Source organism: Achroia grisella, unplaced genomic scaffold (genome assembly GCF_030625045.1).
Source record: "Achroia grisella isolate CSIRO2021 unplaced genomic scaffold, CSIRO_AGI_Agris_v1 utg327, whole genome shotgun sequence".
Taxonomy (NCBI): domain Eukaryota; kingdom Metazoa; phylum Arthropoda; class Insecta; order Lepidoptera; family Pyralidae; genus Achroia; species Achroia grisella.
In genome coordinates this window covers 2,563,332-2,578,783 of record NW_026712799.1, presented here as the reverse complement: position 1 = coordinate 2,578,783, position 15,452 = coordinate 2,563,332, and the positions used below count along the sequence as shown (strand labels likewise).

Sequence of the window (15,452 nt, the reverse complement as noted above, 5' to 3'; positions counted from 1 at the left end):
TCGCAGAGTTATCCTTGCGCCTACAATCGGAGGCTGTTCCTTCTGTGATCACGACCGGCGTCTCGGACAAAACACTGTACTCGAGATACCAGCATCCGTACTTCTTCATAAAGGCACCCCGTTTTATGAAAGGGTACGTACCAATACTCTGGGATTCTTGCCCACTAAAATCCCTCGGTGGTCCTCTCGCCGCGATAACGGCACTGGAGTCTCGTGTACACTATTTCGTCCAAGGTGCAGGATTTTTCTGTATGCAATATTTCCCCTCGAAAAAAAAAGCCTACGTCATCGAACTCCAAATCATGTTCTTCCAATCCCTTCTCCAAAACACAGCATAAAAAGCAAGTTACATAGCAAATTGCTACTGAAATTAGTTAGACAGAGGTACACAGACGACTTCGCACAAAGTCTGCCTCGGTGCATGAGGTGCATTTTTGTATATTCTGTTTGCTACTTATAAGTGATAAAATGTATTATATCGTTCTGAAGTGCTACTGCTTGCAAAATAAAATAAACTGACGACACTTTATTCCATTATTTGCATTTACTTATTCTATTACCACGGGACGTACCGACCATAGAGATAAAATAATAACAGTTCAAGTGACGTTTTTCAGTTGAACTGTTATTATTTTATCTATATTATTTTCAAATGGGAAAGTATTTAGCAAGTCTGTTTCAAGTGACACAATTAACAAAAAAGTAGTTTTAAAATTATTGAACAATTTCCATTTATTCTCTCTTTAGAAATATAAGTATACAAAGTATTCATACTGGTATTCTTATAAATAACTTTTAAAGACTAAGTGATTTAAATACTATTTATTTACAATGACACAATTCCGGCTTTGACCATTGTTCGTATTGATATTGTTGATTTCTATTTATATTATGTTTTTGTAAAAAAATATTTAAGTGTTTATATAAATTGTCTAGTGCCTGTAACTCAAGCACTGTTTACCTTGAGACTAGATAGACTATAATTAAACCATATTGTTATATAGTTAAACTGGTAACAAATTTAATTTACAGTACACATTACATGATAGCACTGATAACCCATAGCACAGGTCTAATAACTAGTTTAGCTTATCAGGGTCCTCACAATAGGTTATACAACTTTCTACCAGTAAGTTATCTAGTGTTAATTTTTATTGTTATATTTTCCTCCTTTTGCTTTAAGTGTTGTAATTTATATTGTACCTACTTGCTGCGCAACTTCATCTGCATTACATTTACTTGACATTTATCATTATATTTCGCCCAATTTATATATACCTTTTGAAATTATAGCCTGTGTCATTGTGATTTATATTACTGTAAGGTTTCAAATTTATTCACTAGTTTCTGCGTAACAAAAGAAAGAGTAACAAACATTCATCCATTCAACTATACCTGCGTTTATAATATCAGTGAGATATACAAATAAAGCATTAATATTATTATTAAAATTTCCCATTTCCTCTTCCAAAAATAACTATTGTTCTACTTTATATAAGTATCTATAACAATATCGTGAAAATACAACATTATACGAAGTGAAGACTCCTATTATTTGGTTCAAGATAATGTGTACGTTTCCGTCAAACGACCTGCTTTCTAGATTATGGTGTAACGAAAAGTGGAAGTGATATTACAAGTCAGTCCTTTGTTACAATGTACACGAACGTATAATACATTTTGTTAATATCGCGTTTCAATTGTACACTATTAACTGCGTCAACTTTTGAGATAAACATCTTCAACTGCCATAAATATTAATTCTGTACATATCATAGTGATTTTCATGTAATTTATATGTATTTTCATGTAAGTTTTCTTAAAGTCGACTGTAGTACAAGCTCCGCTTAGTAAGAGTATATTATTTAGGACAAAATAGGTATGTGTAATTGAAATTATTCGTGGTATTGATTACTAGTTTACTTATATACTTCATGATTTGCATAAAAGCTACATCCTGGGGACGCCCAACTTGTCTCTTACTTGACTAGAGTTCGATGCTCGTTTTTGAATAACAACTTTCTATCAAATAAACACAGTCTTAGTACATGAAAAGTCTATTTAAAAATATATATTTAGTCCTTGGTCCGGATATAAGTTTCTTTTTTTTGTGTTGTGTTGTACATTCTCAACGTTATCCAATGTAGTGTTGTTATGAATTGCTTAAACTTATCAAGAGATTTAAAGGGCATATTACAACTAAAATGTCGTCCTAAACCCCTTTTAATGAGATCCATAATATAAATTTAGACGGCTATGTATATGTTTTAAATAACTAAATTGCGCTACAGGAGTCTGGTGTACAAGACATAAGCAATGGCATTTTTTGACGAATAAACTTACAGAATACCAATTATTATTATAGTAATCGAAAATATAAAAAACATAATGATAGTACAAAATACATTGAATTTTTACTCTGTTTATTTCAATTTGTGCCTGATTTTTAATTATGAGTTTTTTTATATTACGATGGTGCCAAACAAGCATACAGTCTATCTGATGGTAAATGGTTACAGTAGCCCATGGACGCCTGAGATACCAGCGTGTGCGTTGCCGACCCTTAAGAAACCTTAATATACCTTTTTTGAAAAAACGTATAGTCTCGTGAGAAAACCTCGGCAGAAATAAAGTACAATGAAATAATGTGCTGCAGTTTATATAACTGTACTATATAGTCATGTTTAAAGTAAGTTTTAATAATAGTCGTACCTAAATTATCTTTAATTCTGAAGTCAATGAAAAAATACACTATTATGCCTCATTTAACAGAAGAATGTAATTTAACAAACCGCTGTTTTCTTATTTCTCAGGCTACATGCTGAAACGAGATTAGAATACGGAGCGTGTCTAGACCCATACTTCAGTACGATTCTCGCGCGCAATTAACTTGGATCCTAAAATTGTAAAACGTCTAGTATAATCACAGTTCTTTTAGAATGATTTATTGTATGACACTTTTATAAGGCACATTCGATATATATATATATATTAAAAATATAACTGTTCGCTGTGTATAGGTGGAAGTAAGTAACATAACAATAATAACTTGATCAACGTAATAGAACCTTAAACGACAATTGTTTTTTTATTCTTTTGTGTGCGAGTCAATTAGAAACTACATATAAAAAACTCACCAAAATATTATAAAAAACATATTTTAAGTAATGTATTATGGATAAGCAGCACAAGTGATTCTGTCAGCACTTCGTCATACACACACATGTGTGTATACATAGGTATAAACAAATCTTTCTTTTCTGGTTTTTAGCAATTGGCCGCCTTATTGCCGCCGTAGATAGATGTAATGATTGATATTTTAATGTAACTATTAACTTTTACCATATAATGCAAATTTAAGCATATCTATCTATCTATTTACCTAAACTATTAATAGTATTCAAATAATAATATTAGCTAATAACGGTGTTTAACCTCGAGTGTTAGTTTTAAGTTTAACATCAAAGTTACCAGTGTACATAATAAACAATTATTATTATTAATGTAGTTAATTGTTTAGTAGGAATAATGGTATAATGCTACCCATGAAGGAGCAGAGAATTGGTGGTACGTTCTAAGTCCCTATTACTAATAATTGTATTCCTCCTCGTATGTATGTAATGATCCTAGCAATGTGCCATATCTGTTAGATCTTTACACTGGCTCTTTTGGAAAGCATTGTTGTAATTTCTAGTGAAGTCACCACTATTGGCTAATTGTTCTGAACCTTATTCTCATCCTCCACTGGTTTTCCGTCATCATAAACCGTTAGCACAGGCGTTCACCATTCCATTAACAATTATTAAAAAAATGCTGCATACAATCTTAATAGGCTCCAATGGTATTCAAATGTAATTACTTTTTATATGTAAAGATAATTAAATATATAAATAATGTTGACTGCAGAGTGTGGTATGTTTAAAAAATATTAATAAATAAATGTGTAATATTTGTAAAAGCTTGTTTACTTTTACACTTGACTTTAATTTATAGTGTTACTAATTTGGAAAACGATATGATATTTTACCTGATAGAAGTAGAATTTGTTAATGGTGGTGACATTGGCAGTGAAGTTGTAGGGGAGACTCTCATTGAAGACCACATAGAGACTGCAGTTGTAACACTCCTCCACCTCCATGACCCTGAAGATTCACATCTTGTGCAGCAGTTTGGCTGAGAACAAAATCAGTAGAAAACCTTACTATTATTATAAACGCGGAAGTTTGTAAGAGTAGATGAATTGATGGATGAATGGAGGTTTTTTTTTTCAAGTAAAAACTACTGAATCGATTTTAATGAAATATTACAACAATATAGCTTATCCATCAGAATAACATACAGGCTATAAATTTGACGGAGTTAAAATCGCGAGCACAGCTAATATGTAAGTAGTATATAAGTACAAAACTAAATATTTGTTTAGTATTTTTAACAGTCTTAATCTTATTCGATGAAATTCTATCTATATCTATAGTTAGGTGCTTAAAGAAGGACATACTCTACTCTAACTTTTAGTAGACAAATTGTTTATTTGTTTGAACATCGATAGAAGGCGTGCAAATTAGAATTGTTACTTTACAGTTAATAATGAAACATGTCAAACAATAACAAAGTGTGTAGAACAATATTTTCTATGAGCCGTTTGCGTTTCTTTGATATCTATTTAATGGCATATCTTTAATAATAAAATTTTAAGTATTAATTCGAGTATAATGTTAGAGTACTTCTAAATTTTTTTACCCAAAGTAAGGACTTAAAATTAAGCTCTAATACTATTGTCATAGTATACAAACACTATCTTTATCACATGGAATGTCGAGAATTTCATGTAGGTATTAGTTTAATATATTTAAACTTTACATTTGAACTCGACTCCCATTTTAGTCAAGACAAGTACATATATATTTTACCACTATGGCCACACAAGAGCTTGCTCTGTCTAGGTGGCAATGAGTAACCCCTTGAGAACTCTGGCCGTCGAACTTACAGCAATATCTTTTCAGCATCTATTGAATGCTGTGAGACTCAGCTCACAAATAGTATAGGAATATGTAGTAGCAATATACAGCATTTTCACGTAAGATCAATATATTACAAAATGGGACACAGTGCCATCTAGTTCCAAACTAAGCAAAGGTTGTATATACATTTTAAATAACGATTTTTTTTTCCCTTTTCTTATCTTGCAATCACCAAGCCCTTAGCATATTTATTGAGGGAATCTGTTGGCGGAAGAGAATTGTACCTCTAGTGAGGAAACAGTCATATTTTATTTTACATTATTTTTTTGATAACTTATAGAGATAACTGCTTGTAGACTTTGAACTAGTCCTATATGAAGGGGTATATTTTTATAATTTTGCCAGGTTATTTTATTTATTAATAAATAAATAATATGCAATTGTTAAATAATTTCAAATATATTTTTCGTAAGATTCGTTATTTTAACTGAACGGATTTCTAATAAATAAATACATGATTTGCGCAAAACAATTGAACATTTTTTATTATTAAATGAAATATTTCTCTACCAAATACCGTGTATAGTGAGAAATTATGATATCATGATGAAATTATGAAGTTTCAGTAAAGTAACCAAATGCGATTGGATTTGCGGAATTTGACTACAAACTGATATCAACGCTTGTACTTGAGAATCATCGAAGTAATTTTTATGTAACTGTAATACCATAGCTATAGGCTCAATTGATGGTAAATGATAACCGTCTCTATGTAAGAGAATAGCACCAGATGACTTATCATTTCGGAGGACCAAGAAGTCACGCCTCTGTGCCATGTAATTGAAATTTTACGAAGATATAAAAGAAATCTGTAAATTTTGGAATAAATATATTCAATTTTGGAATAAATATATGTAGCTATAAAAGAATTATAAATCACGTGTAATAAATAAGGAATGGATTTTGATTATAATTACCGTAAGCGTTAGGGTTTGAACTCGAGTTACAAAGATTTTATTAGACTCTCTAATTATATTTTATTCTGATACAAAAATACCTATTTATCAGAATATGTGTACTCTATTCAGATCTACAAAAGGTAAAATTCCTAAACAACACAAAATATAATAATATACGATAAGAATTATACCCAACCGTATTCTATAAAGGACCGAATGGTCTAAAATGGTTGTCTACGCCTGGCAATGTCCTCTTTATGTTTATTTACTATATCATTTAATATGCAAATAAGTTATATTTTTCACTGTCGTAAATGTACATATTATCGCCTTTCCTCTATTGGAGTATATTGTGGTTTAATGTAAAATATACAGACTAATTTATATATATGAAAAGAGTTTGAGAATTTGAGATAGTTTTAATTGCCTTTAGTATTATATAACAGAATTGTTTTATATTTTACTGCTTTTAAAATTTTATTAGTACATTTATTTACTTATTAGCACTTACTACCTCTATTTATTTTTAGATAAAATAAAATATTAATTAATTTTATTTCGTAATTTTTTTTTAAATATATTTTAGGAGTAAAAGACACACGGATACTCTTTTATAATATTATATAAGTACAGATTCAAAGCTAGCTGCCCGCTACTAAAAAAAAAATAAGTCATTTTTTAAAGTATAATATTATTAAGTCATATAACGAACTGTAAAGTAGAGTTTTGTAGAGTACCATGCTCTGTACTTTATAAACGGTAAAGTACAATACAGAACATGGTACTCTAAGTTGTAAATTTAAAAATAAATGAAAGAAATAACAAAATAAGTTATTTTAACGTAGTTTAGTTTAAATTCATAGGTTTATAATGGCATAAATATTTGAAAATTATAGTTGTTACATGATTCACATATAATCACAAAACAATATATTTTAATGTGTTTCGAATAAGAATTGTTAGCAACTGCATTATGTAATTGAGAAACTGGTATACCTTTTACATATACATTAATAATTAAAATCGACTTAACATCTGGCTGTACGTACAATTGAATTTCCATCTCGCTAGTACCAGCGAGCGAGAGTATTAAAATCTATATTTAATTGGTGCCAGGTGCTGCATAAGAATCGATATTTTGAATTTTAAAGTTGACATTTTAAGATAAAAAAATTATTGAAGTGTATTAAAAAGAATTTATAAAGTAATAAGACTGAGAAATAATGACTTCAAATCTGGTTTTCAACAAAAAAATAGTGTGTTAATTTATATTTCTGATTCTGATTCTAATGTTCTTGGTGATGAAAATACCGGTAATAAACTAAACTAAGTCTAAAGACGACTGTAGGCTTTATCCTGTCATGTGGGTTTCAAATATAACAACGAAATATGGGCATGTGTTGCTATCACCACAAAGCGACTTATTTTATTTACTTCAGGCTTACCTTAATACTATTTTTATAATTATGACATATGATAATGTCTCTGACTACAATATCGGAATTAACGGTCTAGATGATATCTTTATTTATAAATGCAAAAATATTATTAGAGGTTTACTATCGTATATTTGAATAGCAAAACTCGAATTAAAAATAATATACTAATATTATATATATATATATATATATATATATATATATATATATATATATATATATATATTTCATATAATAATACTCCATCATTATTTACTAATTAAATAATTATGGAACATTATATATGGCGATGATCAATTCTAACATTATTCCGGCTCAACGAACCATTTGTCGGGATCTTACTCCTCTGAGATAAAACAAAACTTCGGTGTAATTGTAGACTGTCACCAACAATATTTAAAATAGGCAGTGCCCGCGACGTCGTCCGCGTAAAACAGTGACCTTGACCAAATAATGAAAAAATATTTAATAATCTAACACAATAAAAGCCAAATAAAAAAGTTTCATCGTTCTAGCTCCAAAAAATACGAATTTGCATAAAAATTTTCACTTTACCCCCTTAAGGATAACATTTTTTCAATAGCCTAAAAAATAAGTTTCATATTTCTAGCTTTAAAAATCATGATTATTCCATACAAACTTGTATCTCTCTTTTTAACCCTTTGCAACCATTTTTTTGCATTAAAAACGTAGGCTACCTACGTTTTTCCTCAGGGTCTAGACTATTTGTGTACTAAATTTCATTTAAATCGGTTTAGTAGTTTAGGCGTGAAATTGAGACAGACAAACAGAGTTACTTTCGCATTTATAATATTAGGAAGGATGAGGAGCAGTGCTTTACACATCGGCATCGGCGAGTGGTGTTCGCACGAACACATGGTACACCAGTAAAACTGTTCTTATTTTCAGACAATGTGTCATTAAACTAAATTGTATGTACACATTAAACTTGTCTAATAGCTAGTTTGAATTTTATCATACATTTACACATCAGGTACAACACCTACTTACATCTATTTATGGCTACTCGTACACATGCTTAAGTTTCATTTCATTTATTATCTACTAGCTGTACCCGCGGCTTCACCCGCTTGTAATTTATATGCCTATATGTTATTCTGATGTATAACCTATATTACTGTAAAGTAGTATAAACTTTCATCAAAATCCGTTCAGTAGTTTTTGCGTGAAAGAATAAGAAACATATATACACACAAACTTTCGCGTTTACAATATTAATAATAAGATTGCCATTTATAATCAAGTTACAATGCATATTATATTGTCTGTATTTTTGTCTAATTATCCGTAACGTCCTTAGATAAAGCATACTATTCTGCTCATGATACTATTGTATTATATCTTCAAATAAAGAAAATACCTAAAAATTCTTCAACCTGATCTATTTATATATCAGTAACAAGAATATAAAAATTCAATACAAATGCTCTTTCTTTTCAGTCGGATAAAAAATCTACATTGGATAAACCGCGATTAGGCGGGAAACTGGAACGAGAGGAACGGAATATATTTCTCGTAAATAAACCATTAGTGAGTTTGTGGCAAAGGGTTTAATGGAGGGTTTCGGTGTTTAATTAAACCAATATACCTTAATGGATTTATAAAAAATGTATCAAAAGCTATATATCGAAGTTTTAAATTATGTATTTATTTACGTCACAATACGTGAGCTTTACTGTCTCCCAATATGCGCACTTAGGAAGATTGTATATAAATACACACAATTATAAACACTAATTACATACATACACACTAATTACACAAGGAAACAAAAGGAAAATAATACCTAATCGTAATTTAACATACTACCTAAATATTCTACTGCCATCCCACGAAACTCCAGCAAATTACAAGTAAATATGTCTAGATCTGGAAAGCGACTAACTATGCCGATCACTTTCAAACTTAACGACGAACCTTTTATGTTATTGGAATGGTAAACAAGTTGGCACTTGTTTACCATTCCAATAACATAAAGGTTTCAGTGGCCTGAAATGGTAAGATGTACCACCCGATGATAACTGATAACCGTCTGTATATATACACGTCTGAGTACATACTGTTTGACAGCTACGGCGGGCGGTCCACCGGTTTGGCATACCGCTTTACTTCCGATGATCGCGGGTTCGATTTCTTGCACGGCGCAAACATATGTATTCATTAGTATAATTGTGTGTATCGATCTGGGTGTTTTCTATCTATATTATGTATTTAGAAAAAAAAATCTAGGTATTTATATCAGTTGTCCAGTACCCATATCACAAGCTCTACTTACCGTGGGACTAGATGGTGCTGTATTAATTGTCCAGGGTTATTTATTTATATAGGAATAGTACCTTGAATACCCGTAATATGATACTCGTGCTTTACTTGTCATTTCTATTACAGAAAAATAAGAAAAGAGAAATAGAAAAAGGCTAGCGTACTCTAGTTTCTTTTTATGAAAATTAAACAGAGCAGTATAACAAAAGGAAATATTCTAGAAATTATTTATCAAAAGGATAAACCTGGTAGATTTTTCTGTCCGATGGCGACCGTAGTCTTATTGTAGACTTAATTTCTTACAATTACCTAATTGTTTGATGCTAAAATATAAAGGTTAATTTATTAATTCCAGGAAGTGTTAATATAATTTAGCTACATTTAGATGTATAGTTAGTTGAAATAATAAATCTATTACTTATAATTAACAATAAATAAATATTTTATTTAATGATTAATATTTTTGTATAGCTGTCCGAAAATGAGAAATGATATTCAAATATGTCACTAATATATATTTTATAAATATTGTACAATATAAACGATACTGTTTCTGATATTTATCTTTTTTAACATAATGCTTAATATAATGTTTGTATATTAATTTGTACTTTTATAGTGTTTTCAAGTATGTGTGACCTTTTAAACAATAACTAAAATGCTCTTTTTAACAATCTACGTATAAAACACCAAGTGAGCTCTGTCGTCTAGATACTATAACTTAATAATACACTTGTCTTAATAAATCAAGATAAAATACGAGTGATCTTAAATATAACGTGTAATTATTTATAAAGGATAAAGTTATGAAAGCAATTTGATAATAAATGTTGTGTAAAATGAGCCTTTGATGCTGGGAGTTACGATATTTATGTTCACAGACTAATTATAGTACGAAGAAATTTCTAAGAATATTTCAAGTCACTTTTCGATCTAATATGTATTTTAAGATTTTCTTATTATGGATTAAGTATTTTACAAACATCCCTTAAAAGAAATTCATTTATATCTTTTTTATGATAGTACGAAGAAACGCCGTTCAATAAATAATTTATAAATAACGTAAAACATAAAAATAGCTAGAGCGTCTATAATTAACTTAAGGTTTATTTAGTTCTAACTTCCCATTCATGAGATCACATTTATATTGCAAACTAGCTGTTCCCGCGACTTCGGCCGCGTGGAATTTAACTTTATTTTACTAAAATAAAAGAATTCTTCTAAAATAAAAATAGTTTAAGTTACTCCTTATTACATCAGCTACCTGTTTATTTTTTAACAGTAAATTTTCTCTTGGATTACTAGTACTGTACACTGATATAAATACTTAGATATTTTTTTATTAAATACATACATGATATACACAGAAAACACTCAGATCAATACACACAATTATACTCATGAATACAAATGTTTTGCACCGTGCCAGGAAACGAACCCGCGACCATCGGAAGAAAAGCGGTGTGCTAAAAGCTGTAATGGCACTTTGACATAAATTAATTGAATACATATTTCAATTAACAATTAATTACGTGGAAAATATAACATTGAGAGATCTATTTTTGCCATGCTTGTGGTTATGGCATAAATAAAATTAATATAAAAAATGATAAATATTCAATTAAAAGAAGTTAAGGACACTGCATGTATTTGATATCCATATTTCTTAAATCAGCTTCAATTTTATTATTAAATTTTTCAATTATGAATAACATATTACTAAAACATTTTTCGTTATTCATGCTTCATGATTAAATATATTTTTTTTCATTTATATAATAAAAATACAAAATACGTCATAAAGTTAAATTTGTAATTTTTAATTAAATTTCCATGCTTAATATATAATAAATGTAGAAGTGTGTCTATCAGATTTTTTACTTTACACGACTGAACTTATGTCATTGAAATTTAAAATAAAGATAGTACATATCACAAAGACTTGCTATTCCTATCCCGTTTAATTTAGATAAAAATGATTGTTGATATAATATAAACCATATTTCACAAAGATTTTATTAATTACAATTATCTAGCCTCACATGTAAATGTAATCTATACTAAAAGGATTTTAGCCCTTATGTGTGGCGGTACATTTGTATCTATTGAAGCTTACAAATAAATTCAACTAGACTTTGTAATAAAACCAGATTGTTCTCTGTATCAGGCTGTCAATCAATGGCAATTGCCATAAAACGAAATTCCAGATGGGAATGATTCCGTACATGCCGTAGGTTGTGTGAACACCAAGGTTATATACATAGTAATGTCTAGTGAGACGAATTTATAAACTTATTTTCAATAAATTAATAAAGCAAGGTTATTGTTGTTCTAAAACCGACAGTCTTAAATATTATGGTTATGTTACTTTTAAACTTTCGTGTAATATACATTATTTAAATTATTAACCGGGTCTTAACACGAATAATTTTATGGCACATACCTTTTTTTGCTATAAAATTATTCCTGTTAAGACCCAGTTAATAATTTAAATAATTATTGTTATGTATCAATATTACCTAAATTTATTCGAAGAATTACAACGAGCATAGAATTTTTATTGTATGCTAGATATTATTTTCGATTAACCTTAAAAAGAAGTTCGTTGTCAGTATAACTGTACATTTTTTGCAATTTTATATATTAAGTGTAACACATAATCCTTATAAGGTAAAATTAATACCTGAGATCAATTTTGAACTAATATTATTGTTACCTATTGTTTCTGTAAGAATATTACTATTCTATTTTTGTTATAGATGAATTTGTATTAGATGATAACTTAAATATCAATATTATATATCTTTCTGTTAACACAAAGTTAACACAAAGTTAGTAATTCATTTTATGGTAATTGCGTAAGATTCTATAATAAACTGCCAGAGTCTACGCTAAATCTTACAGAGAGGCAATTCAAATCTTATATTAAACAAATGTTATGTAAAAAAGCCTATTATAAGATAGATGAATTTATAGATGATAGCAATATATAGCAAGAATAAGTTTATTTGCGGACAACGTTATAATTTTAATTTTCATACTGCTTTCTTGATATATGATAGCGTAGCGGCTTTTGTATTGATTGCCGCATGCATCCTTATGTAAAGTGCGAATACTGTAACTACCATATAGTAATTTTTGTAGCTGTGACGTGGTCGTGTGGAATGAGTAGTCATGCTCACTAAAATGTCCAGACATGTGGCGGCGTGGTGGGCCGGGTCAATGGGCTCCCTAAAATATGGTCGAGCGCAGTGATGGCTGGCTCATCCGTCATACTCGTGAACGAGTGCTGCTTGTAGGGACTGGTCTGCTCTTATCACTACGACTGATTTAATCTTATTGGATGATTATATTTGACCCAAAAAATTAGTGCTTGTTGGTAGTTTGTATTCACACGTTTCGACTTGTAAATGTAAACTTACAAGGATTATTTAAAAGAGCAACACACAAGTTTCTTGCTCGTTCTTCTTGTGATGAGACAGCTTTCCGAACGAGTGGTAGATAAAAAACAAATTGTTATGACTATTCAAAAGTGCTTAAATTAAGTTTATTTGAATAAATGATTTTCTATTCTATTCTATTCTATTCTGAGAAAACTCCTTTTGACATATATGTAATTCAATTAATTTACATAAAACATGTATATTATACTGCTATTGGAAGCATTGTGATCTCTATTAGTAATCAAATTTCGACCGTTATTATATTATAATAAAAGTACATGCATATTGTAGCACGTTTTTTGTCTCTGAACCGGGTATTATCCGGCAATGAATAGAGCTTGACTATAGCTTGGAAGCCTAGTATTGGCTGTTCGCCGACCTGATTACAACGTTTGGTCACTGACAGTCAAAGTGAATATTTGTAGCCTCACACCTGCTAATAGCAGAATTAAACAAAATTCATTCGGAATTCGGAAGTTTATTTCATAACTTAATACATATATATTAAATATATTAGGTTATGATATGCATTTACGCAAAATAATACCCAATTCGATAAAATATAATTATATATTAGCCGATCTTGCAAACGTTGTTTTGCCACATAAATTAAAATCACTACTAAATATAAAATAGGGGCTTGTGATAGAAAGGTGAAAATTTAGGGTTGTATGTATTTTGTAATACCACAATATAAAAAAAATTAAAATTTTTTTAGGAGTGGACAACCCTTATCACTTAGGAGTATGAAAATAGGATAGTAGCCGTTTCTCAAAGCTACTGAATATACCCGTACGTATAAATTCCATAAAAAAATAGTTAAGCCGTTTCGAAGGAGTACTAACAATGTGACACTAAGAATTTCATATAAGATACCTACCGTGGTATATCATGAAAGAATATAATATAAAAGCCTAAGATTTTATACGGAATATAAACCACAAACAAGATTTATTTGTATTAAATACAAACAAGAATGCTCTGGAGTTTCGAGATAGGCATTTGCAGGAGTTCCTCGGTTGACGTCTCGACTCTCCAGCGAGATTGCTAGGACTTTTTCCATCGTAACACTTAATTCAATTTGTGTAAGCCCCTTTATGTGGCTGCTGTGGCTTTAAGCTCGTTCAAGGACTTCGAAGGGCACTGGTGTTGCCTTAATTGAAAAATATTAGATGTTCATGCTGACCGCAATGGAAATTAGCATTAGGATACCTTGCATTTATAGTGTGTAGGCTTAAGCAATGGCAAAAGTATTGCTATAATTTATTGCCATGGAAGAATGAGAAAAACATCAGCTTTAGAACAATAGAGAAAATATTATTTTACTAGAGTAGAGTATAACATATAGTATCTATCTATTTATCATCACACCAAGAGGTTTAAGGGATAAGCAGAGACAATTGTGTGCAAGAATATATTAATTGAAGAATTATTAAAATAAAAGGTAAGAAATTCGAGTGTAGCTTCATAATTATAGATACTGATCGTAAGAAAAAATCATCTTATATCACAAAAATAATTAAATTTAGATTACTTTTCAAAATGTAACCTATAAAAGATATTGAGAGTGTTATCGTAGTATGAATTTGGAAACCACGTGGTACGAATCTTCATCTTGAAAGACAAGTTTTAATTTTGAATATCAATGGGCAAGTTTAAAAGCCTCTTAGAGATAAATAAACACTGCCTTTTTTAAGAGTTAGCACAGTTATTTTTTTTATGGATGATAATGGTATGGTGCACCCGGCTGCGCAGCACAGTGATTATGAGATCGAAAACAAAATTAAATCTATGCAACCATCTAAAATGTGTATAAAATAGAGAGAGCTTCTCTTCTTCTGCTTGGGTTTAAATAAAAAATGCTTTGTTTTAAATGAAGTAGACTTGCCCATGGGAACAGAAGTTATAAACGAAGCCATGTAAATAATTCACTGCATAAGGGCAGTACTAAAATAATTATATACGGCAATATGACGCAAGCCTGGTGCACTTTTGAACTATAATTTCACGCATAATATCTGCATAATTATCTTACACCCACAGATCCTACACAAGAAGGGTTAATTAGAGGTTATAGAGCGAACGATAATGAAGTTGTAGCATAATAGTTACAAAATAATTTGAGTAATAATGTAATAATTTCTTGATAATAGTGACTGTATTGATAATAGACCTACCTGCCTTAAATATGTAATTTAGTTAGAGCAGAAATTCCGGATAGGTCTGATTTACTATTCACTTTAGTTTACTACTTTATTTGGTCTTTATAAAGAAATATTCAGGAAAACTAAGTCATATGTCCAAGTATCTAATTTTTTAAATATTTAATTTTACAAATACAAAAATGTATAATATAGACAAAAAAAT

At 29.8% G+C, this 15,452-nt stretch overlaps 1 protein-coding gene across 1 annotated transcript in view; it reads right to left on the bottom strand.

Annotated features, from left to right (window-relative positions):
- LOC131843630 (cardioacceleratory peptide receptor-like) overlaps positions 1-15,452 on the bottom strand; it is a 55,640-nt gene that overhangs the window by 22,196 nt on the left and 17,992 nt on the right. Inside the window, exon 2 of the mRNA XM_059192301.1 lies at positions 4,028-4,173. Within this exon, the coding sequence (XP_059048284.1) occupies positions 4,028-4,138 (111 nt within the window). The 5' untranslated portion in view covers positions 4,139-4,173. The remainder of the gene's footprint in view (positions 1-4,027; positions 4,174-15,452) is intronic.